The sequence below is a fragment of the Theobroma umbraticum genome, unplaced genomic scaffold (genome assembly GCF_002168275.2).
Source record: "Theobroma umbraticum cultivar Fairchild unplaced genomic scaffold, ASM216827v3 scaffold_1682.0, whole genome shotgun sequence".
Taxonomy (NCBI): domain Eukaryota; kingdom Viridiplantae; phylum Streptophyta; class Magnoliopsida; order Malvales; family Malvaceae; genus Theobroma; species Theobroma umbraticum.
In genome coordinates, this window is record NW_018397290.1 from 361,188 (window position 1) to 376,117 (window position 14,930).

At 35.6% G+C, this 14,930-nt stretch overlaps 3 protein-coding genes across 3 annotated transcripts; 1 reads left to right on the forward strand and 2 right to left on the reverse strand.

The window, feature by feature from the left end:
* Window positions 1-365: 365 nt before the first annotated feature.
* LOC110428636 (ribosomal protein L7/L12 domain-containing protein) lies at window positions 366-2,078 on the reverse strand. Its single transcript, XM_021444520.2, has 2 exons — window positions 1,257-2,078; window positions 366-876 (listed from the first exon to the last, which is right to left on the reverse strand). Exon 1 carries the CDS (start codon window positions 1,946-1,948, stop codon window positions 1,283-1,285), a length of 666 nt encoding a protein of 221 aa, XP_021300195.1. The 5' UTR covers window positions 1,949-2,078; the 3' UTR covers window positions 366-876; window positions 1,257-1,282.
* Window positions 2,076-4,820, forward strand: URED (urease accessory protein D). Its single transcript, XM_021444519.1, has 8 exons — window positions 2,076-2,373; window positions 2,473-2,538; window positions 2,638-2,712; window positions 2,836-2,880; window positions 3,057-3,290; window positions 3,547-3,629; window positions 3,723-3,891; window positions 4,294-4,820. Exons 1-8 carry the CDS (start codon window positions 2,218-2,220, stop codon window positions 4,405-4,407), a joined length of 942 nt encoding a protein of 313 aa, XP_021300194.1. The 5' UTR covers window positions 2,076-2,217; the 3' UTR covers window positions 4,408-4,820.
* Window positions 4,821-5,240: 420 nt separating this feature from the next.
* Window positions 5,241-10,611, reverse strand: GLCNAC1PUT2 (N-acetylglucosamine-1-phosphate uridylyltransferase 2). Its single transcript, XM_021444517.2, has 15 exons — window positions 10,164-10,611; window positions 9,754-9,808; window positions 9,476-9,627; window positions 8,855-8,894; window positions 8,683-8,775; window positions 8,496-8,608; window positions 8,338-8,412; window positions 7,785-7,824; window positions 7,595-7,677; window positions 7,425-7,502; window positions 6,619-6,762; window positions 6,423-6,490; window positions 6,164-6,278; window positions 5,872-6,028; window positions 5,241-5,724 (listed from the first exon to the last, which is right to left on the reverse strand). Exons 1-15 carry the CDS (start codon window positions 10,347-10,349, stop codon window positions 5,627-5,629), a joined length of 1,497 nt encoding a protein of 498 aa, XP_021300192.1. The 5' UTR covers window positions 10,350-10,611; the 3' UTR covers window positions 5,241-5,626.
* Window positions 10,612-14,930: the final 4,319 nt, after the last annotated feature.

Genomic DNA, 14,930 nt, shown 5'->3' on the forward strand with positions numbered 1-14,930 from the left:
GAAAGATACTCAAACCAGCAAATGCTTAATCAGTTTCTTTATTACTCCTATTGAATTCAAAGAAAAATCCCCTTGGGCAAAAATTTGGGAGACTTTCAAGTTCAGTCTGCTTCAGCCATGAGTCTATGCAACGCATTCTTCATTGACCTAGTTCAGTGTTAATTAAGCAATTCTTGGCCGGACATCCGCAATCATTTTTCTTCGAGAATATACAATGAAGGAATGCAACCATATAAATATAAAAGCATGATCGAAGAGCAATCAAATTAAACTAGCCTTTCACAAAGTTTCACCAGATCATTGATAAAAAGCTAGGCACTTTTGTCGGTGGCAATAACACAGACTACATCACATATTCACAACTGCATATTCTTGGTCCCAATTCTTCCATTTCAAGTTTACTTTTAATTAATAATCTGACTACTATCTGAAGATTAGTACCATCTATGAATATTTCAAACACAGAATGTAGCCTTGTGTCATTGGATTAAGTACACAAGGCACATTATAGAAGGAAGCATTAAATCCTGCTACTAGACAGATTCAATGTTTAAATATTCATCATTGGTTCAGGAACAAGTCTTATAACTGAAGTATGTTCTTGCAATTGATTCTTCAATAACGCTTCTTCTAAATTCTTACAAGGGGAAAGAAAGAGAACATTGGGTCACAAGGGGAGCTAAGAAACAACAGGGAGAAGTCACCAGACGAAATAGAATTCAATATCATGTTAGTATGATATCAGGGTTACCATCTTCCCCCAGGAGTATCAGAGCATTTGTCCTTATCAACAGAGGATTATAAATCTCAGCCAAACCATCCACAACTTTGGAGAATGCTCCAGTGTTTTTCACTGCATCATCTCAGGCCCAGAAGCTGCAGCAGATGATTAACAGTTGAAGTGAATTTTACTGGATAGCTGATGCAGAACTAAAAGAATAGGGCCAAAAAAGCAAGAAACTTGTATTACAATTAAAGATGGATAACCATCAAGTAAGCATTTTGAAAGGAATTAAGCAACATAATCAACCATCATATAAATTATTCTTCAAGAAATAAAGATGGAATGATTTTCCACATATTGTGGCCATTTGTTGAGAAAAAAAATTCCAACTTGATAAGCTCAAAAGATCAACAGAGTAAGAGAATGAAATTTGGGTACATCACTCTTTAGCTGTTAAGAATTTGCAAAGTTGTAGTTTCCTAAGAAACAACAAGTACATCCATAAAAATCCCAAGGTGAAAACCAAATGTACCTGTTGCTATCCCTCTCGTCTAATGTTCACTCTAAAACAACTTTAGCACCAAGAGCTTTCATCTTCTCAATTAATTGTTCACCTTCTTCCTTTGAGACTCCCTTTTTCAAGACAGCGGGCGTCTTCTCAACCAAGTCCTTAGCTTCCTTGAGACCCAAATCAGTAAAACTCCTAACCTCCTTTATTATTTTAATCTTTGAAGCAGCTTCATATGACTCCAATTTCAATTCAAAAACAGTCTTCTCCGCTTTTTTCTCTTCCTTAGCGGCGGCCCCGCCACCCGCCGCCTTCATTGCCATTCCAGCCAAGCCAGCAGCAGCACTAGCCTTCATAACTCCCACAGTTGGCGGCTCAGTCATTCCACGCTTCTTCATTATAATAGACCCCAACTCGGCAATTTCAGACAAAGTAAGGCCAGAGATTTCATCAACGAGTCTCCAAACACGCTCCGTCGGAGGACTACGGTGTTCGGTGGGATCGAAATTAGTAGGGTCATAGTCGGCTGGGAGTCTCCTCTGATCAATCTCAACTTCTTCTTCCTCGTCTTCCTGTTCTTGCTTTGCAGGTTGACTAAAATTTCGAGAAAATCTGTTTGAGCTGAAAGCAGTGAGAGTTACAATCTGAGACTCAAAGGGTTTTCGGCAAAAAAATCCATTATGTAAATGATGCCTTAATCTTAAAACCAAGCTCATTTCCTTCAACTGGATCAAATGAGCTGCAAATGAAATGATGCAAGAATACAACCCTGAAGCCTTTTTCTTTGAGATACAGTACAGGGATAAAACCCTATGGAGACGGGGAAGAAGAGAGGGATTGGTTTTGCTGCTCTTCTGGGCCTTTTTATTTTCCTTTACCTTTGATTGGGCCTCCTAGCTGGAAAAAAGAAAAGGCAGCCAACCCACCAAGATATTGGGTCTTAGTTTTAGGGGAGCCCAATGAGCCTGTATTACTTATATTGCTTATGGGAAGTAGTAACGGAGAGAGTAGAAGAAGCAGTTGGTGGAGAATGGAGAAAGAAATGGAGAAGGGAAAGGTCGTAGTGGAGAAGGTGAGAGGAAAATCAACTGTGACAAGAAGCTTCTCAAAGTATCCCCTAAAGTTCATTATCCCAAGAAAGGTTCTTTCTTTTCCCTTACATTAGATGATGTATGTGGTTGTTTATTCCTATGTGTACCGTTCATCTCCCAACTCTGAACTGAAGCTGATGATTCCTCAGGTGGGTCCTTCCGAAACCGATGCTGTCTGGATTTACAGCCTCACTTATGGCGGTGGCATTGTCTCCGTATGCTCACTTAAGTCAATCATCAATCTTCGTATCATAGCTTTCTTCCTTTCATTCTCTTTTTTTGGTTGTGAATATGTGCTTCACTTTCTCTCTTAGGGAGATTCTATTTCAGTTGAATTTACAATTGGAGATGGCTGCACTGCTGTCCTTACTACCCAAGCCTCTACAAAGGTTTGATCTTTATCTTCTAGTCTTTGGATTCGCTACAAATTGGATTATGACTGAATTGATTTATTAGCATGGTATCACCTTTTAAAAAAAAAATGACATGGTATCACTTTTGTTCTGGTATAGGTCTACAAATCTTCGGGCTCTAAGTGTTCTGAGCAAGTCTTAGAGGTAACTATCCTTCTTTAGTGCTTACCCAAGATGCATAAGCAGATTGATGCACAATCACAAATTTATTTTAAAATAATAGTCTTGGGAGACATTTGATAAAAAGATTCTACATTTTGACCATGTTCAGATGAATGCTTGTAGTGACAATGGCTAATTTTTGTTTTGCTATGCAGTAGGCAAGAATTGGGAGTGGTGCTCTATTTGCAGTCATTCCAGATCCGGTCACATGTTTTTCCACTGCAAGATATTTTCAGAAACAGGTCTTTAGAGTGGTTTCCGACTCAAGTTTGGTCATTGTTGATTGGTTTACCAGTGGTCGTCATGAAAGTGGGGAAAAATGGGATTTTGAACTTTACAGGAGCACCAACCATATATTCTCTGAAGGCAATCAACCTGTATTTCTTGACACCGTAATATTCTCATTGCTACTGCAAGTCATAATGCCAATCTATTAATGGTCTCTAATACTTATGCATTTAAGAAATAGCTTCATTGATAAATTATGTTTTTGTCTATGACTTTCTCTTATTGTGTTTTCCTTCATCAATGTTTTCCTCTAACAAGTTATCTTACTGATTTTGTAGAAATCAAGTTTTTGACACGAGTTCGTAGAACTTTGTCTTGATTTGCCTCATACTTTTCGGTTTTTTTTCTTTTTAATCATAGGTATTGCTAGAACAATCTAGCCCTGCCAATATAGCAGAACGCATGCACGACTACCAAGTCATTGCAATGGTCATAATCTATGGGTATATACTTTAATGTGTGTTATATTTTGCTGATATGATTTTATAAAATTCATTTATGCCGAAAGGAGTTTTGTGACATGAACATTTTTGTAGCCCAAAGCTGAAGCTTGTTCAAGACCAAGTTCAAGAAAATGTGAAGAGGATGATGTCTCAGCAATTGCACATTCCTTCCACTAGCTTGGGGCACCATGCTAAAACAAACTCAGATAATTGTTTGACCAGGCCAGCTTTTATTGCTTCTTGCAGTGTCTTTGGTCCAAAGGTACTTTCATTAGATCTAGATGCTACACTACAGTGCAATTGCTGTTATTGCATTGAAGTCATGCTTACTTGTTATAACCCCCCTAACCCTCAAAGCCGTAAATAATGCTGTTGTGTGCACAAACAAGATTGCAAGCAGAAGTGATACTGCTCTGTAAGCAGGTAGAGAGAGATTTGACTTTGATGTCAGTGCAGTACAATAGCGAACTAGAGGGTTGGGTTGGAAAAGAGAAGAGAGAGATGCAATATTTTTTAACTCATATTTCCATCTTCTCAATTTTTGTTGATTTATTTGAAAATTCTATGTCAAGTAGTTTCCAATTTCAAGGCACCTGCTGCCCTTCACATAAATAGATTAGCTTGATAGTGAAGAATAAGGAAATGTTTGTGCCATCTGTTTCAGGGAATTGGTGTAGTCGTTCGAATAGCTTCTACAACAACAGAGTCAGTATATAGGTTCCTCCAGCATCAATTGGCTGGGATGCAGCCCCTGGTCGGTGTACCACCCTATCATTGAACAAGCACCACGATACTTTTCCACATTACTCTCTTGTCCCTTAGAAATAATTGTGAGCATACCAATAACTTATCCTATGTCATTCTTTATGTGAAATTGTATGTTTCGGGTATTCTGCGCAATGATTAAAGGTACCATGCATTCCTCAATAGTGTGTATGTAGAAGTTCCCTTCAGTGGTTCGTTTTTCCCTCTTATCATGCCGGAAGCATTTCCCATCATAGAAGCATTAATATTTGTTTTGAAGGACCCTTTTGTTATGGATCTATGATTATGGCTAAAGGGTTGGATCAGGCCACTGCAAATTCTTCGGCTCAAGCCAATGATTGAAGAGCACCAATAACACTGGGATGTTCGCCAATGTACTGCTAGTGCTGGCCAAAAGAAAATGAAAAATTTACCATTTTGAAGGAAATTTACTTTGCAAATTTAATAATGTTTTTTGACGGTTTGCTACGTAACTTGTTACAAAATGAACGATACAAATTCAAATGTTAGTTTTGCTAACGACACGCTGCAGCCCTGCTTTATCTGAGCTTGACCACGATTCAAACCTTCTAGGCTGGTGGACGAAATTAGTCCAAATCAGCCCGAGGGGTGCAATTTTCGTGCGTTTTGAATGAGGGGTGGGGTTTCTTCAGGGACGTGAGATTCGCTCAACTGTTTCAAAGTTAAAAGGTGAAGAGAGTCGATGCCGTCGAAGAGTGACTTAAATAATTAAGTGTTCAAATCATTTTCAACGTATATGATGTTTTTTGTGGAACAAATTCTTAAAGTTCAATAGATTCTAACAAACAATACTTTACAAGTTGATATAAACCGCGATACATTGCATTGCAAATATTGATTCCCCCTACAAGGAATAAGGCTCTTTCTGCATACAACATTAACGTGCAAATTGCACAAAAAGGGTAACGATTATGAAGCAGAGTTACAGAAAACTGTTCAAATGGTGAAATACCCTATTCGAGTTCTGAAGAGGAATCTATGAATTGACAAATGATAGTCAAAACAAACGTGAGAATGACAGATGCATTATTGTAGCACTAGTAAATAATGATAATGGATGGCATATAATCACAAGCCTGAAATATTGCAAAACCTTTGGTTCGTACATTAGCATTTTGAACCACCATTTATCCAAATACATCCATGCCATGCAATGGACTGTACTCGTGTTCAACCAAGTAGGCTGCACGAATCAAGAATATAAGTCAAAACTAAAATGCGATTTCACAAGGTGCATGAAATGTTCTTCCACGGCATATGGATTCTAGATTTTCTCCGGTGTAAGAACAAAGTGGTGATACCTCCACACCTGGTTTCATCATAAATATGTCAAGGATTCATAAATATATGAGAGAAGGCAAACGATACACCATCAACCACTCAGAGATCCAAAAAAAAAAACTAACGTTAATAGAGGTTGCTATTAAAGAGTATGCAAAATTAATTATGAACTTACCAGTTGCATATAGCGGCACTGAATGTGTTAAGAAGCCACCTGCAGCAACTACCCAACGAGTGTGCAGTCGCAGAACCAGCAGCCTTGCACTGTCTGGAGTGTCATAGTTTGAACCATTGGCATTTTTCACTGGTGCAAACTCTTCCTCTCGTAATACCTGCATTTTTGGAAACACAAACAATTAGATGAGTAATTAATCCCTTCTTGCATTTCTCGTATACAGTGAAAAAAGATCAGAAAATAAAAGGGAAATCAGTTGGATCAAGAAAAAGAAGGGAGGGGAAGCGTTCACCTCAAACAGAGCAGTTGAAGGAGCATATGGAAATGCATCAAATATGAACTGCTCTAGTTTCAAACCCATAGTATAACCATGAATGGAAGGAATTTTTTTCTCTGCAAGATGGTAACTGCAGTCATAACAAATTAGATATTAATATCCTTTTAAGGTTAAGTAGGAACGTGTTAAAAACAGTAATTGACAAAGTAATGCTTAAGTAAAAGACAGAACAGATCAAAATATGTATCTTGAGGGAAGGAATAACATCACTAACATGCTGTCTTTCTCAAGGCCATTTGCCACTTGGTTTAGGAAATCCAAAGTAAACATGTGCAAGCACACCTGAAAAGCATATAGTTATTAGCATAAGATATATAATCACGCATATTTAGCTTCATATTTTATTGCACACATATTCCAGATAAAGTCAAAAGCGAGCAATATTTCATCAAAGTGATAAAAGACTATACATTACTCCAGCAAAAACGAAGACGTCCAGTTTGCTGATTGATTGCAGAAGCCAGTGAAGCATCTAATTCACTGTATTCAACCACAGTAAGAGGTCCACCTTTACCTCGCCTTACAAAAACACCAACCTTTTCCAGGGGATACGCCTGTAACCAAAGTACTAGAAGAAATTAAGACAATATAAAACCTTAAAAGGATTAAGCTTTATAACAATATCAAGTTCCACAAGTTTACACAAGAAAAATAAAAAAGATAAAGCAGTAACATGCCATCATGGAATTGGCATTCTGCAGGTAGAGTTAAACATGGTACTGCATAATTCATGGAAAAATTAGCACGTTAATATATTACATGACATAGGGGTAAGTTAGATAAAGCACAACAGGTAAGTGCAACATATGCCACAAAAGATAAACAAATGGAAGGCACAATCATTCCTACATATTCAAAAAGACAAAGCAGAGCTCCATAAATGGAATTTTCAACATCAATATCATGCTCATGATTCACTACCAATGAAGTTTCATCAACTGCAAATCAGATGAATCACTCTTTTTGTTTATCTGTTTTCTTTCTGTTGTTTTTTTCCCTCATATTTATTTGCAATACCCAAAGAAAGCTTAAAGAGATATCACTACTCAAGTATTTCACTGGTAGTTTAGAAAACAAGACAGATTAATAAAAAGCTTTGAACTGTTGCAACCCAGCCTAATACCATTTCTCAAATATAGATAAAATAGTCAAAAGAGTTAAGCAATGATGCAACTAAAATTCTCAGATATGCATGAACATTGAGAACATTATCTACCTTTCGGACAACTTTTGCAGCTGCAGTTACCCCTTTATCAATGAAATATCCCAAGAAAGTTGGATCAGCTACACGAACCTGCATTCGAGACCCTAATCACTGTCCCTTTAAACAAGAATTATAAAGGAAAATCTTAACCAAACAACATAAAGCAAGACAAACAAACTCACCAATGCATTGTCAACACCGTAGCAATCTATATATTTAACCCCTCTTGTGGCCATATCCTCTAACAATCTTGAAGATTTCAGAGCTGAACAACAAATTAGGCATCCAATTAAATTTTCACACAATAGAACAACAAATTATTAGTTTGTTGAACAGCAGACACTACATATTTGTGCATTATTTTGAAAATACCTGAATATACTCCTCCATTCCCATCTGGAGACTTAGCTACCTGGCGTGAAAAAAGGTACTCATGTAACCACCACATTTGAATAAGTTTGCTACTTAGAATAATATGCAAATTGTGACATAAAAGAATATTACACTCGGCCGGACGAAAACCATTGAGTGCTAATGCAATTAAAAGGATACTTCTGTGAGAATAGTGTAGCAGGAATAATGCTGTCAAATTATACAAAAGAATCAGAACTTTTTCCTCCTAAAACTTACAGACAGGTAATTTACTTCTAAGTTCTATCCTTTCAGCATTCCTTAAAAGAATTATCAACCCTAAAGTGAAGTTTCAATGATGTAATAGTATTTGTCAATATCTAAATGTGAATCAGTTATATAGTGAATAGAACTCTTAAGGACTTTGATACACATCTTAAAAAAGCTCTGAAACTGCTAGGGTGAATATAACTATATGTCCACCGAGATTCCCAATTATAACTTGAATTTTTATTTTACTGAACCAAAAGAAAATGTCACTCTAAATTAGCTCGTTCACAAAAAGAAACCATACCTTGAATGGAGTCTCCATGATATATCTACCATCCTTTGAGATACAAGGTATGGTGCCTTGCTGGAAGAAAGTAACCTGCATCAAGTCCAGACTTCAAAGTCAGCAAAAGCAACAAAAGATAAACCATAAGGAAATCAAAGAATAAGAAACCATCTCACTTGATCTGCTTCAAGACCAAAGTATTTATGACTCTCAAAGAATTTGCGTGTTGCATCATCAGTAAAAGGACTAGTCATTATGTACCAGTGTATTGTCACTGAACCTGTTGAACCTGCAGATATCCAGTCATGAGGATAAGCTACAAACAGAATAGAATCATACAGAGTAGATAGATAAGATGTTTACCCTCATTCATAGCTTGTGCAGCTAGTCTTTGAACACATAAAATCCGCTCAGCTTGCAGTTGAAAAAGTGACTTCCCAGAAGGAAGTCCAATATCTAAAATCAAAACACAAAAATATAAACAACAGATGTTTTTAAGGTAAAAATAATGTCAGCAACAAATAAAAATACTCACTGATACATCCCTTGGGATCTGAACTTCCAAGCCGAGTTCCCTGCAATACATTTCAATCATACGGAGATAACACCAAAAAATCAGTAAAATGGGAACTTAAAAAGGGTTACACAACGGGATCTATTATTCATAAAGCAGATTTGGATCCCATTTTCAGTAAAAAAAAGTATAGAATCCTGTAAAGCATCTTTTAAGTAAACAATAATTATTTGCAGAAACAGATTGAAGCATCCACTTTCAAAGTTAACATATCTTTATCAGTAATTATCATTACTAGACATCCACTAAAGCAACATCATACCTACCTTTATTAAGTAGTGATTATCCATTAAAGACTTTATGGGCTCTGCTTTTTACATTATTAAGTGAACATATTGGTTAGGAAAATGTCTAATGTGGGCACCACTCCAAAAGCAAATCATTCCAAAATTATGGTCAGAGATAGAAGGAATCCTCAGCTAAGAACCCGTAATAACATCACTTTATTATTAAATCTTTCTTGGTGAGACAGAAAATATAGATCAAAAGGGAAGCAAAAAGAAGACCCACATCATTAAGTATTGTATAAAATAAATCTACATTGTAAAAGATTTAAAAAAAAAAAGCAGACAGATAATATACCTGGCCGCCAGATAGAAGCAAAACAGCCAATTTGCCTTCTGATATAGCCTTCAATCCCATCTTCCACCACCTTTCCCTCTCCTCCATTGTTCTCTCCTCTACCGATGACACGCAACTCTCGGGCACTGGCTCTATTGCTGCCAAAGGCAGTGCTAAAATCCCCCCAGAAAAACAAAATCATATTTTAAAAAAATAACCAAAATAGAGGGGAAAAATCTAATAAAAAGAAATGCAATCCAAGCATTTCTAATTCTATATATACATATATATAGACGAACCTTGGGATCGAAGAGAGCAGCGAATGATCCGATCTATTCTCAAAAGATCCAAACTCTGAAGCATACAAACCAAAAGTTCAATTATTAACAACCCAAAATTTACTTAGCTCTATTCAAGTTTTTCCAGCTGAAGACAAAACTATAATCACCAAGCTGAACACTTGGATTCGAACTAGCTCGGAATTGAAGAATTTCAGTCAAAAGTTGGTGGCAAATTACAAGATTTAGGAGCGAAATTGAAGAGTTCGAATCGAAGAAAGACGTTGTAGTTAAAACAAGGAAGGAACAAAATTAGTATCTTTTTACAAGACAAAACCAAAAAGAATGGTGCTTTTGATTGTTTTGAAAGGAAAGCAATATTGGGCTATAGGATTGCGGTGGTTAAAGATCTAAAAAGGAAATGTTTTGACCTCGATATCCTTGACGAGGAGGTGGCGCTCTTCAGGGGAGAGCTCGTCCCAAAGCGCGAAAGCATCTTCCTGGCCGTAATCTTTCAGCCTCTCGAGCAATGCTTGCGGGGGTGAAGTCGGCGGAGGCAGCGCTCCAGGTGCTGCAGCGTTGCTGTCTATCCCCTCCACCATCGTCGGTTCCCTCATTCGCTGCCTCTTTGGCGGTGTGTGAATTTATACTAGAGCAGACAAACAAAAAAGGAAATCTGGGGTGAGGCTGCCTTGTAGTGGAAAGGGTTGTTGCTGGATCTCTGTATGTGGTTTGGTTCAGGATTGTTGGTTATAGAGAGAGACGGAGACAGGGAAAGCAACAGTGGAAAGCAAGACAAGAATCAAGCAGCAACCAACTTCTGGAGTCTGGACATTGCACGTAAATGTCGTCGATGCCCCCCCTTTCCATTCCCAATTTCCCACCCTTTAGTTCTTAAATTAAATGTTCGGGTTTTTTTTTTAAATTTTGACAAAAAAAATTAAAATTTTAAAAATTTCGCCGATTATTTATTAACCTATTAGGCTAAGATAACACAATTTCTTTTTGCTTTTTGAGATAAAATCATAAATAAAAATACTTCTCAAAATATTTATTCTATGTTTTTACAAGGGTAGAGGATGTTAACTGTTTAAGGTAGTTGAAATTTCCCAAATGTTGACTAATCTTTGGTTTTGTCACCTTGTCCCATTGGAATTTCCCAAAGCCACAATGACCGACATTTTTGTTCAATCGAATCCCTCTATTTTTTATTAATTTATTTTTTTCGCATCAATGCCGAGCATTATACTTTTATAGACCAATCCATCTGTTCATTTCATTTCTTTTTATCAGATTTTTCCCCTATATTTGGGTGTGTTTTATAAAAGTAAATATAACTCTATGCAAAAATTGTATATAGGAGTAGTTTCATAGGGGAATATACTTAATGTGGGATTCAAAAGATAAGATTTGTAGCCCAAATTTATCCATCTTCTTGTCTAAGGTGTTAACCACTACAATCAAAGCTTGTGACCATAATCATCTCAATTCAATGTGATGCCATTTTAGTGTAAGATTTTTTTTTTTGATATTATTTTAGATATTTTAAATCGAAAACGGATTACATGTCTAAAATTATTGCTTCAATGATTAGTTTTAAGCCACCCTTTGTTCTATTGCTTAATCAATGATTCAAACACTTCATATCCTTATACCATATTATTATCATATATATGCACTCATGTAATTAATGTCATCATTTAATTATAATTATTTTTACTTTTATAATTCTGTTCATTTATATTAATTTTTCCCTTTTAATTTTATTACATTTTTTTTAAATTTTTCACAAAATGTCGAAATAAATATTTTCAATGGATTTTCACCGAAATATTTTTTGATTGAAAATCAGTTAAGATTGGTGTGGTGACACTCGAAAAAGGAATATTTTTAATTATTGATAATGCTTGATTTGAACATTATGTTAATCGAATTTATCTAACAGCTGTTGGCATATCCTTTTCCATTTTGTTACAAAGGAAACCAAATCGCAATGGTGTTTGACCAAATCAACTTTAAAGGTTAATCAGTCTTAATCAGAGCCAAATCCTAGTAGCTCTATATTTAATCTTTAATTCAAAGTAATCCATAATTTCTTGTGACTTGTAAATTTCCACTCATTCAATTGCAATTATTACATCTACGAATCTATTCCCAATTATACATCTTTATATATAGATATAGATATAGATATTCTCTCAATTAAAAGGTAGTCATCAACATCAAAATTATTAAAAGTTATAGTTCATAACTACTGAATTTTTCTGAATTCCTTTATATACATATTTAATCAATACTATCAAAAAGTATATCTAATTATTGCAGATTTTAAAATAAAATTTCTTTCCATTTTTGGGATTTTTCCATGCAATTGCACATTATCTATATATGTAGGTTGGGAAAGAGTCACCGACAAAGTTCCTGAACACAAAGATCAGAGAGCAGCACCAGAAGGATTTTGGTGCAAGCATGCATTTGTTTTACATATTACCCTGGGTGGAAAACTCTTGGTATCTTTCTATATATAGAAATTAAAAGAATAAAACTATGCAATGATGTTCGCATAACAGGTAACAAGAAGAGAAGAGATATGGCAGCTATCTAGCTGGCTGGCTAGCTTCCATGCTTGCTCTTGAAGCAGCTTGCACCTGAAGATTAGTACTCAGTGATCAGCTAGCAGCTATAGCGTTGTATCAGAAACAGATCAATGAAGAGAAAAGAATTGATTGCAAACAGAGCATGTGATGTTGCAGTATCAACTAAGAGTAGGTCCACCTATCAAATTCGAAATTGATACCCGGCCCGACGGTTTAATCAGATGTACAATGAGTACGTACTCAATCTTTTCTCCATTATCCATAGCAAAACCTGGAATAATTCCATAGTTGCAACTAAAAGATGAAATGCTGACTACCATTTTGACTGCTATATTCACTAGCTAATTACAGGTTAGGTTGGTTCTTTTTCTTGACTACGACAAATCCAGAAGGGTTCTTGTGAGTTGAACAAGTGAATGTGAATACCTTACTGATTAATCAAAACAATGAGAATTGCATCTGAAATTCTGGATGCTGGATTGCATGTCATCAGCGGCAGCGCCCAAGCCCAATACCTCATCAAGAAAATGAACTTGGATGTCGGACAATGGAGCCACAGGCTCACAGATAAACGAGCTAGGCTTTGAACTTGACCAACTTACGGACATGAGAGCATGTTGGCCCAAGAACAAATATCCAGGGCCCTTCCTTGGAGTCAGCAAATCCTGATGGGTTGTAACACGATCCTTGGGCAAACTGCAGCAAGGGTAAAGCGATGAGCAATCACAAATTTGTTTATGATACAGTGTCATGATGCATATTATTCGTAATATCGACTGATTTAAGCCTTTGTTTTGTGACGAAATCGAGCAAACAGCTGAAAGCCTGAAAGCTAAGGTCCTCTAGAGAAATCCCAACGTACAAGGACCGTAGCTTAGCCAAATAATTCCAAGCATATGGTCAAATAACTCCGTTGATTCTATAACGAGTCTCGTAAAACAAAATTTTGTGGAGTTGTCTGTCTCTACACACTACCAAAACATTGATTGTTTTTTTCTGACAAAATTTTCATTGAAAAAAATCAATATTTCATCGAAAATACAATTTGGTAAAACGCATTTTAGACCAAAAATTTCTTTTGAAAAGTGACATTAATTTTAGATCATAATGGAAATGATAGACAAGTAGCAATTTATATATTACAATGTTTTTTTTTTTTTTTTTGTGTAAGGCATGGTATAATGTTGTCTTAGGTGGAAGATAATAATTAGTTTCTAATGATTTAAAAGTGAATGGTTTGTAATATTTTGGAATATGGTTGAAGAGAATTTTTGGGAAAACTGGTTGCACATTACCTCACACGTGCAAAGTGTACAATTTTCATGGAACTAGAAGCCTAAACTCTCAATAAAGTTAATTAACTTGTAATATTATGACCTGTTCTTTTTGTTTTAAATTAGATGTTCGTACAAAAACTTCATCTTAACTGTAAAGAGGAAATCTTAAAATCTTTAAATTTGAAATGAAATCTTATAGACTATGAATATAATCCAATTTTATATTATCATGGAACGTATAAATTGAACCCAAAGTAAATTTCCAAATGTTAAACCTTTGAACACATTAAGCATGGAAGGTAATCATCCTAATTATTCAGACATGAGATAATTTCAAAGATAATCTCCCAATTAATTAGCTGTCCTCATATCTAACTTGGTGTCCCCTCTTACTTTAATCCATCAGTGCTGCCATTTACTTTGTATGTATATATATATATTTAACAATTAAACCACTTTTGGGGTTGCACCTGATTCATAATCCAGTACCAATTTCAGTAAAAAGGTGAGAGTTTTAAGAACTACATAATAATAAATAATTTCAAAAAAGAATTAAAAAGGGACACAGCTCCCAAAATTAATTGAGGACCATGACTACAATTTGGTGTTTTGAGTCAATCAATAAATAGAAAAATGTTGTTTCAGCAGTTCGATGAATATAAATAATGGTGGAATTTGGCAGAGCAACATTATACACTGGGCCAAACCATGACCAGGGACATTTTTTTCATCATATGACAAAAGCTTAAAAACCGAGGTAAAGGCTACTGTTACTGTATACCTCAAGCCGAAAGAGACAAACTAATCTTGCTCACATGCCATATTTCCATCCACAGCCATACAACCACCACCATTCAAAACCCAATATTTGATTAATGATGTTGGTAGGTTTGATTATTTATTATCCTTTATAATCCTTCTGTCTCTCTGATTTTTTATAAAAATTAAAATAAATACTTTGTAATATAAATAAATTAGGGTAAGGAAATTTATTTATGGAATGAAAAATGAGGGTGTCAATTTGCCATTTATTGGTTTAGGTGGGGAGACAAAGATTTGAGTAAAGGAACAAAAATCTGTCTGTATTAATATATCTCTTTTAATGTTCATTTTATAATTTTATATCACTTGTTAAGTAATTTTTTTAATATTTAATTTTATTTTTATTATTAATTTTTTGTTAAAATATGTAATGTAAAATTATGAGAAAGAAAGCACGGACGGACGGGTTGTTGTCGGAAGCATGGGAGGGGGGTAATTGGGTAAAATGAGAAGGAGGGTGGAGTGCTCAAATAGGAGAGGGGGGTGGCTGAATAGCTTTGGC

Excerpts from the sequence above, each read along its gene's own strand:
- LOC110428636 (XM_021444520.2), bottom strand. The coding sequence starts at position 1,948 with ATGAGCTTGGTTTTAAGATTAAGGCATCATTTACATAATGGATTTTTT.
- URED (XM_021444519.1), top strand. The coding sequence starts at position 2,218 with ATGGGAAGTAGTAACGGAGAGAGTAGAAGAAGCAGTTGGTGGAGAATG. Across the intron at positions 2,881-3,056 it reads GTTCTGAGCAAGTCTTAGAG|GCAAGAATTGGGAGTGGTGC; the intron begins GTAACTATCCTT and ends GCTATGCAGTAG. Across the intron at positions 3,291-3,546 it reads AACCTGTATTTCTTGACACC|GTATTGCTAGAACAATCTAG; the intron begins GTAATATTCTCA and ends TTTTAATCATAG.
- GLCNAC1PUT2 (XM_021444517.2), bottom strand. The coding sequence starts at position 10,349 with ATGAGGGAACCGACGATGGTGGAGGGGATAGACAGCAACGCTGCAGCA. Across the intron at positions 8,609-8,682 it reads TGCACAAGCTATGAATGAGG|GTTCAACAGGTTCAGTGACA; the intron begins GTAAACATCTTA and ends GGATATCTGCAG. Across the intron at positions 6,279-6,422 it reads GGCCTTGAGAAAGACAGCAT|TTACCATCTTGCAGAGAAAA; the intron begins GTTAGTGATGTT and ends TTATGACTGCAG.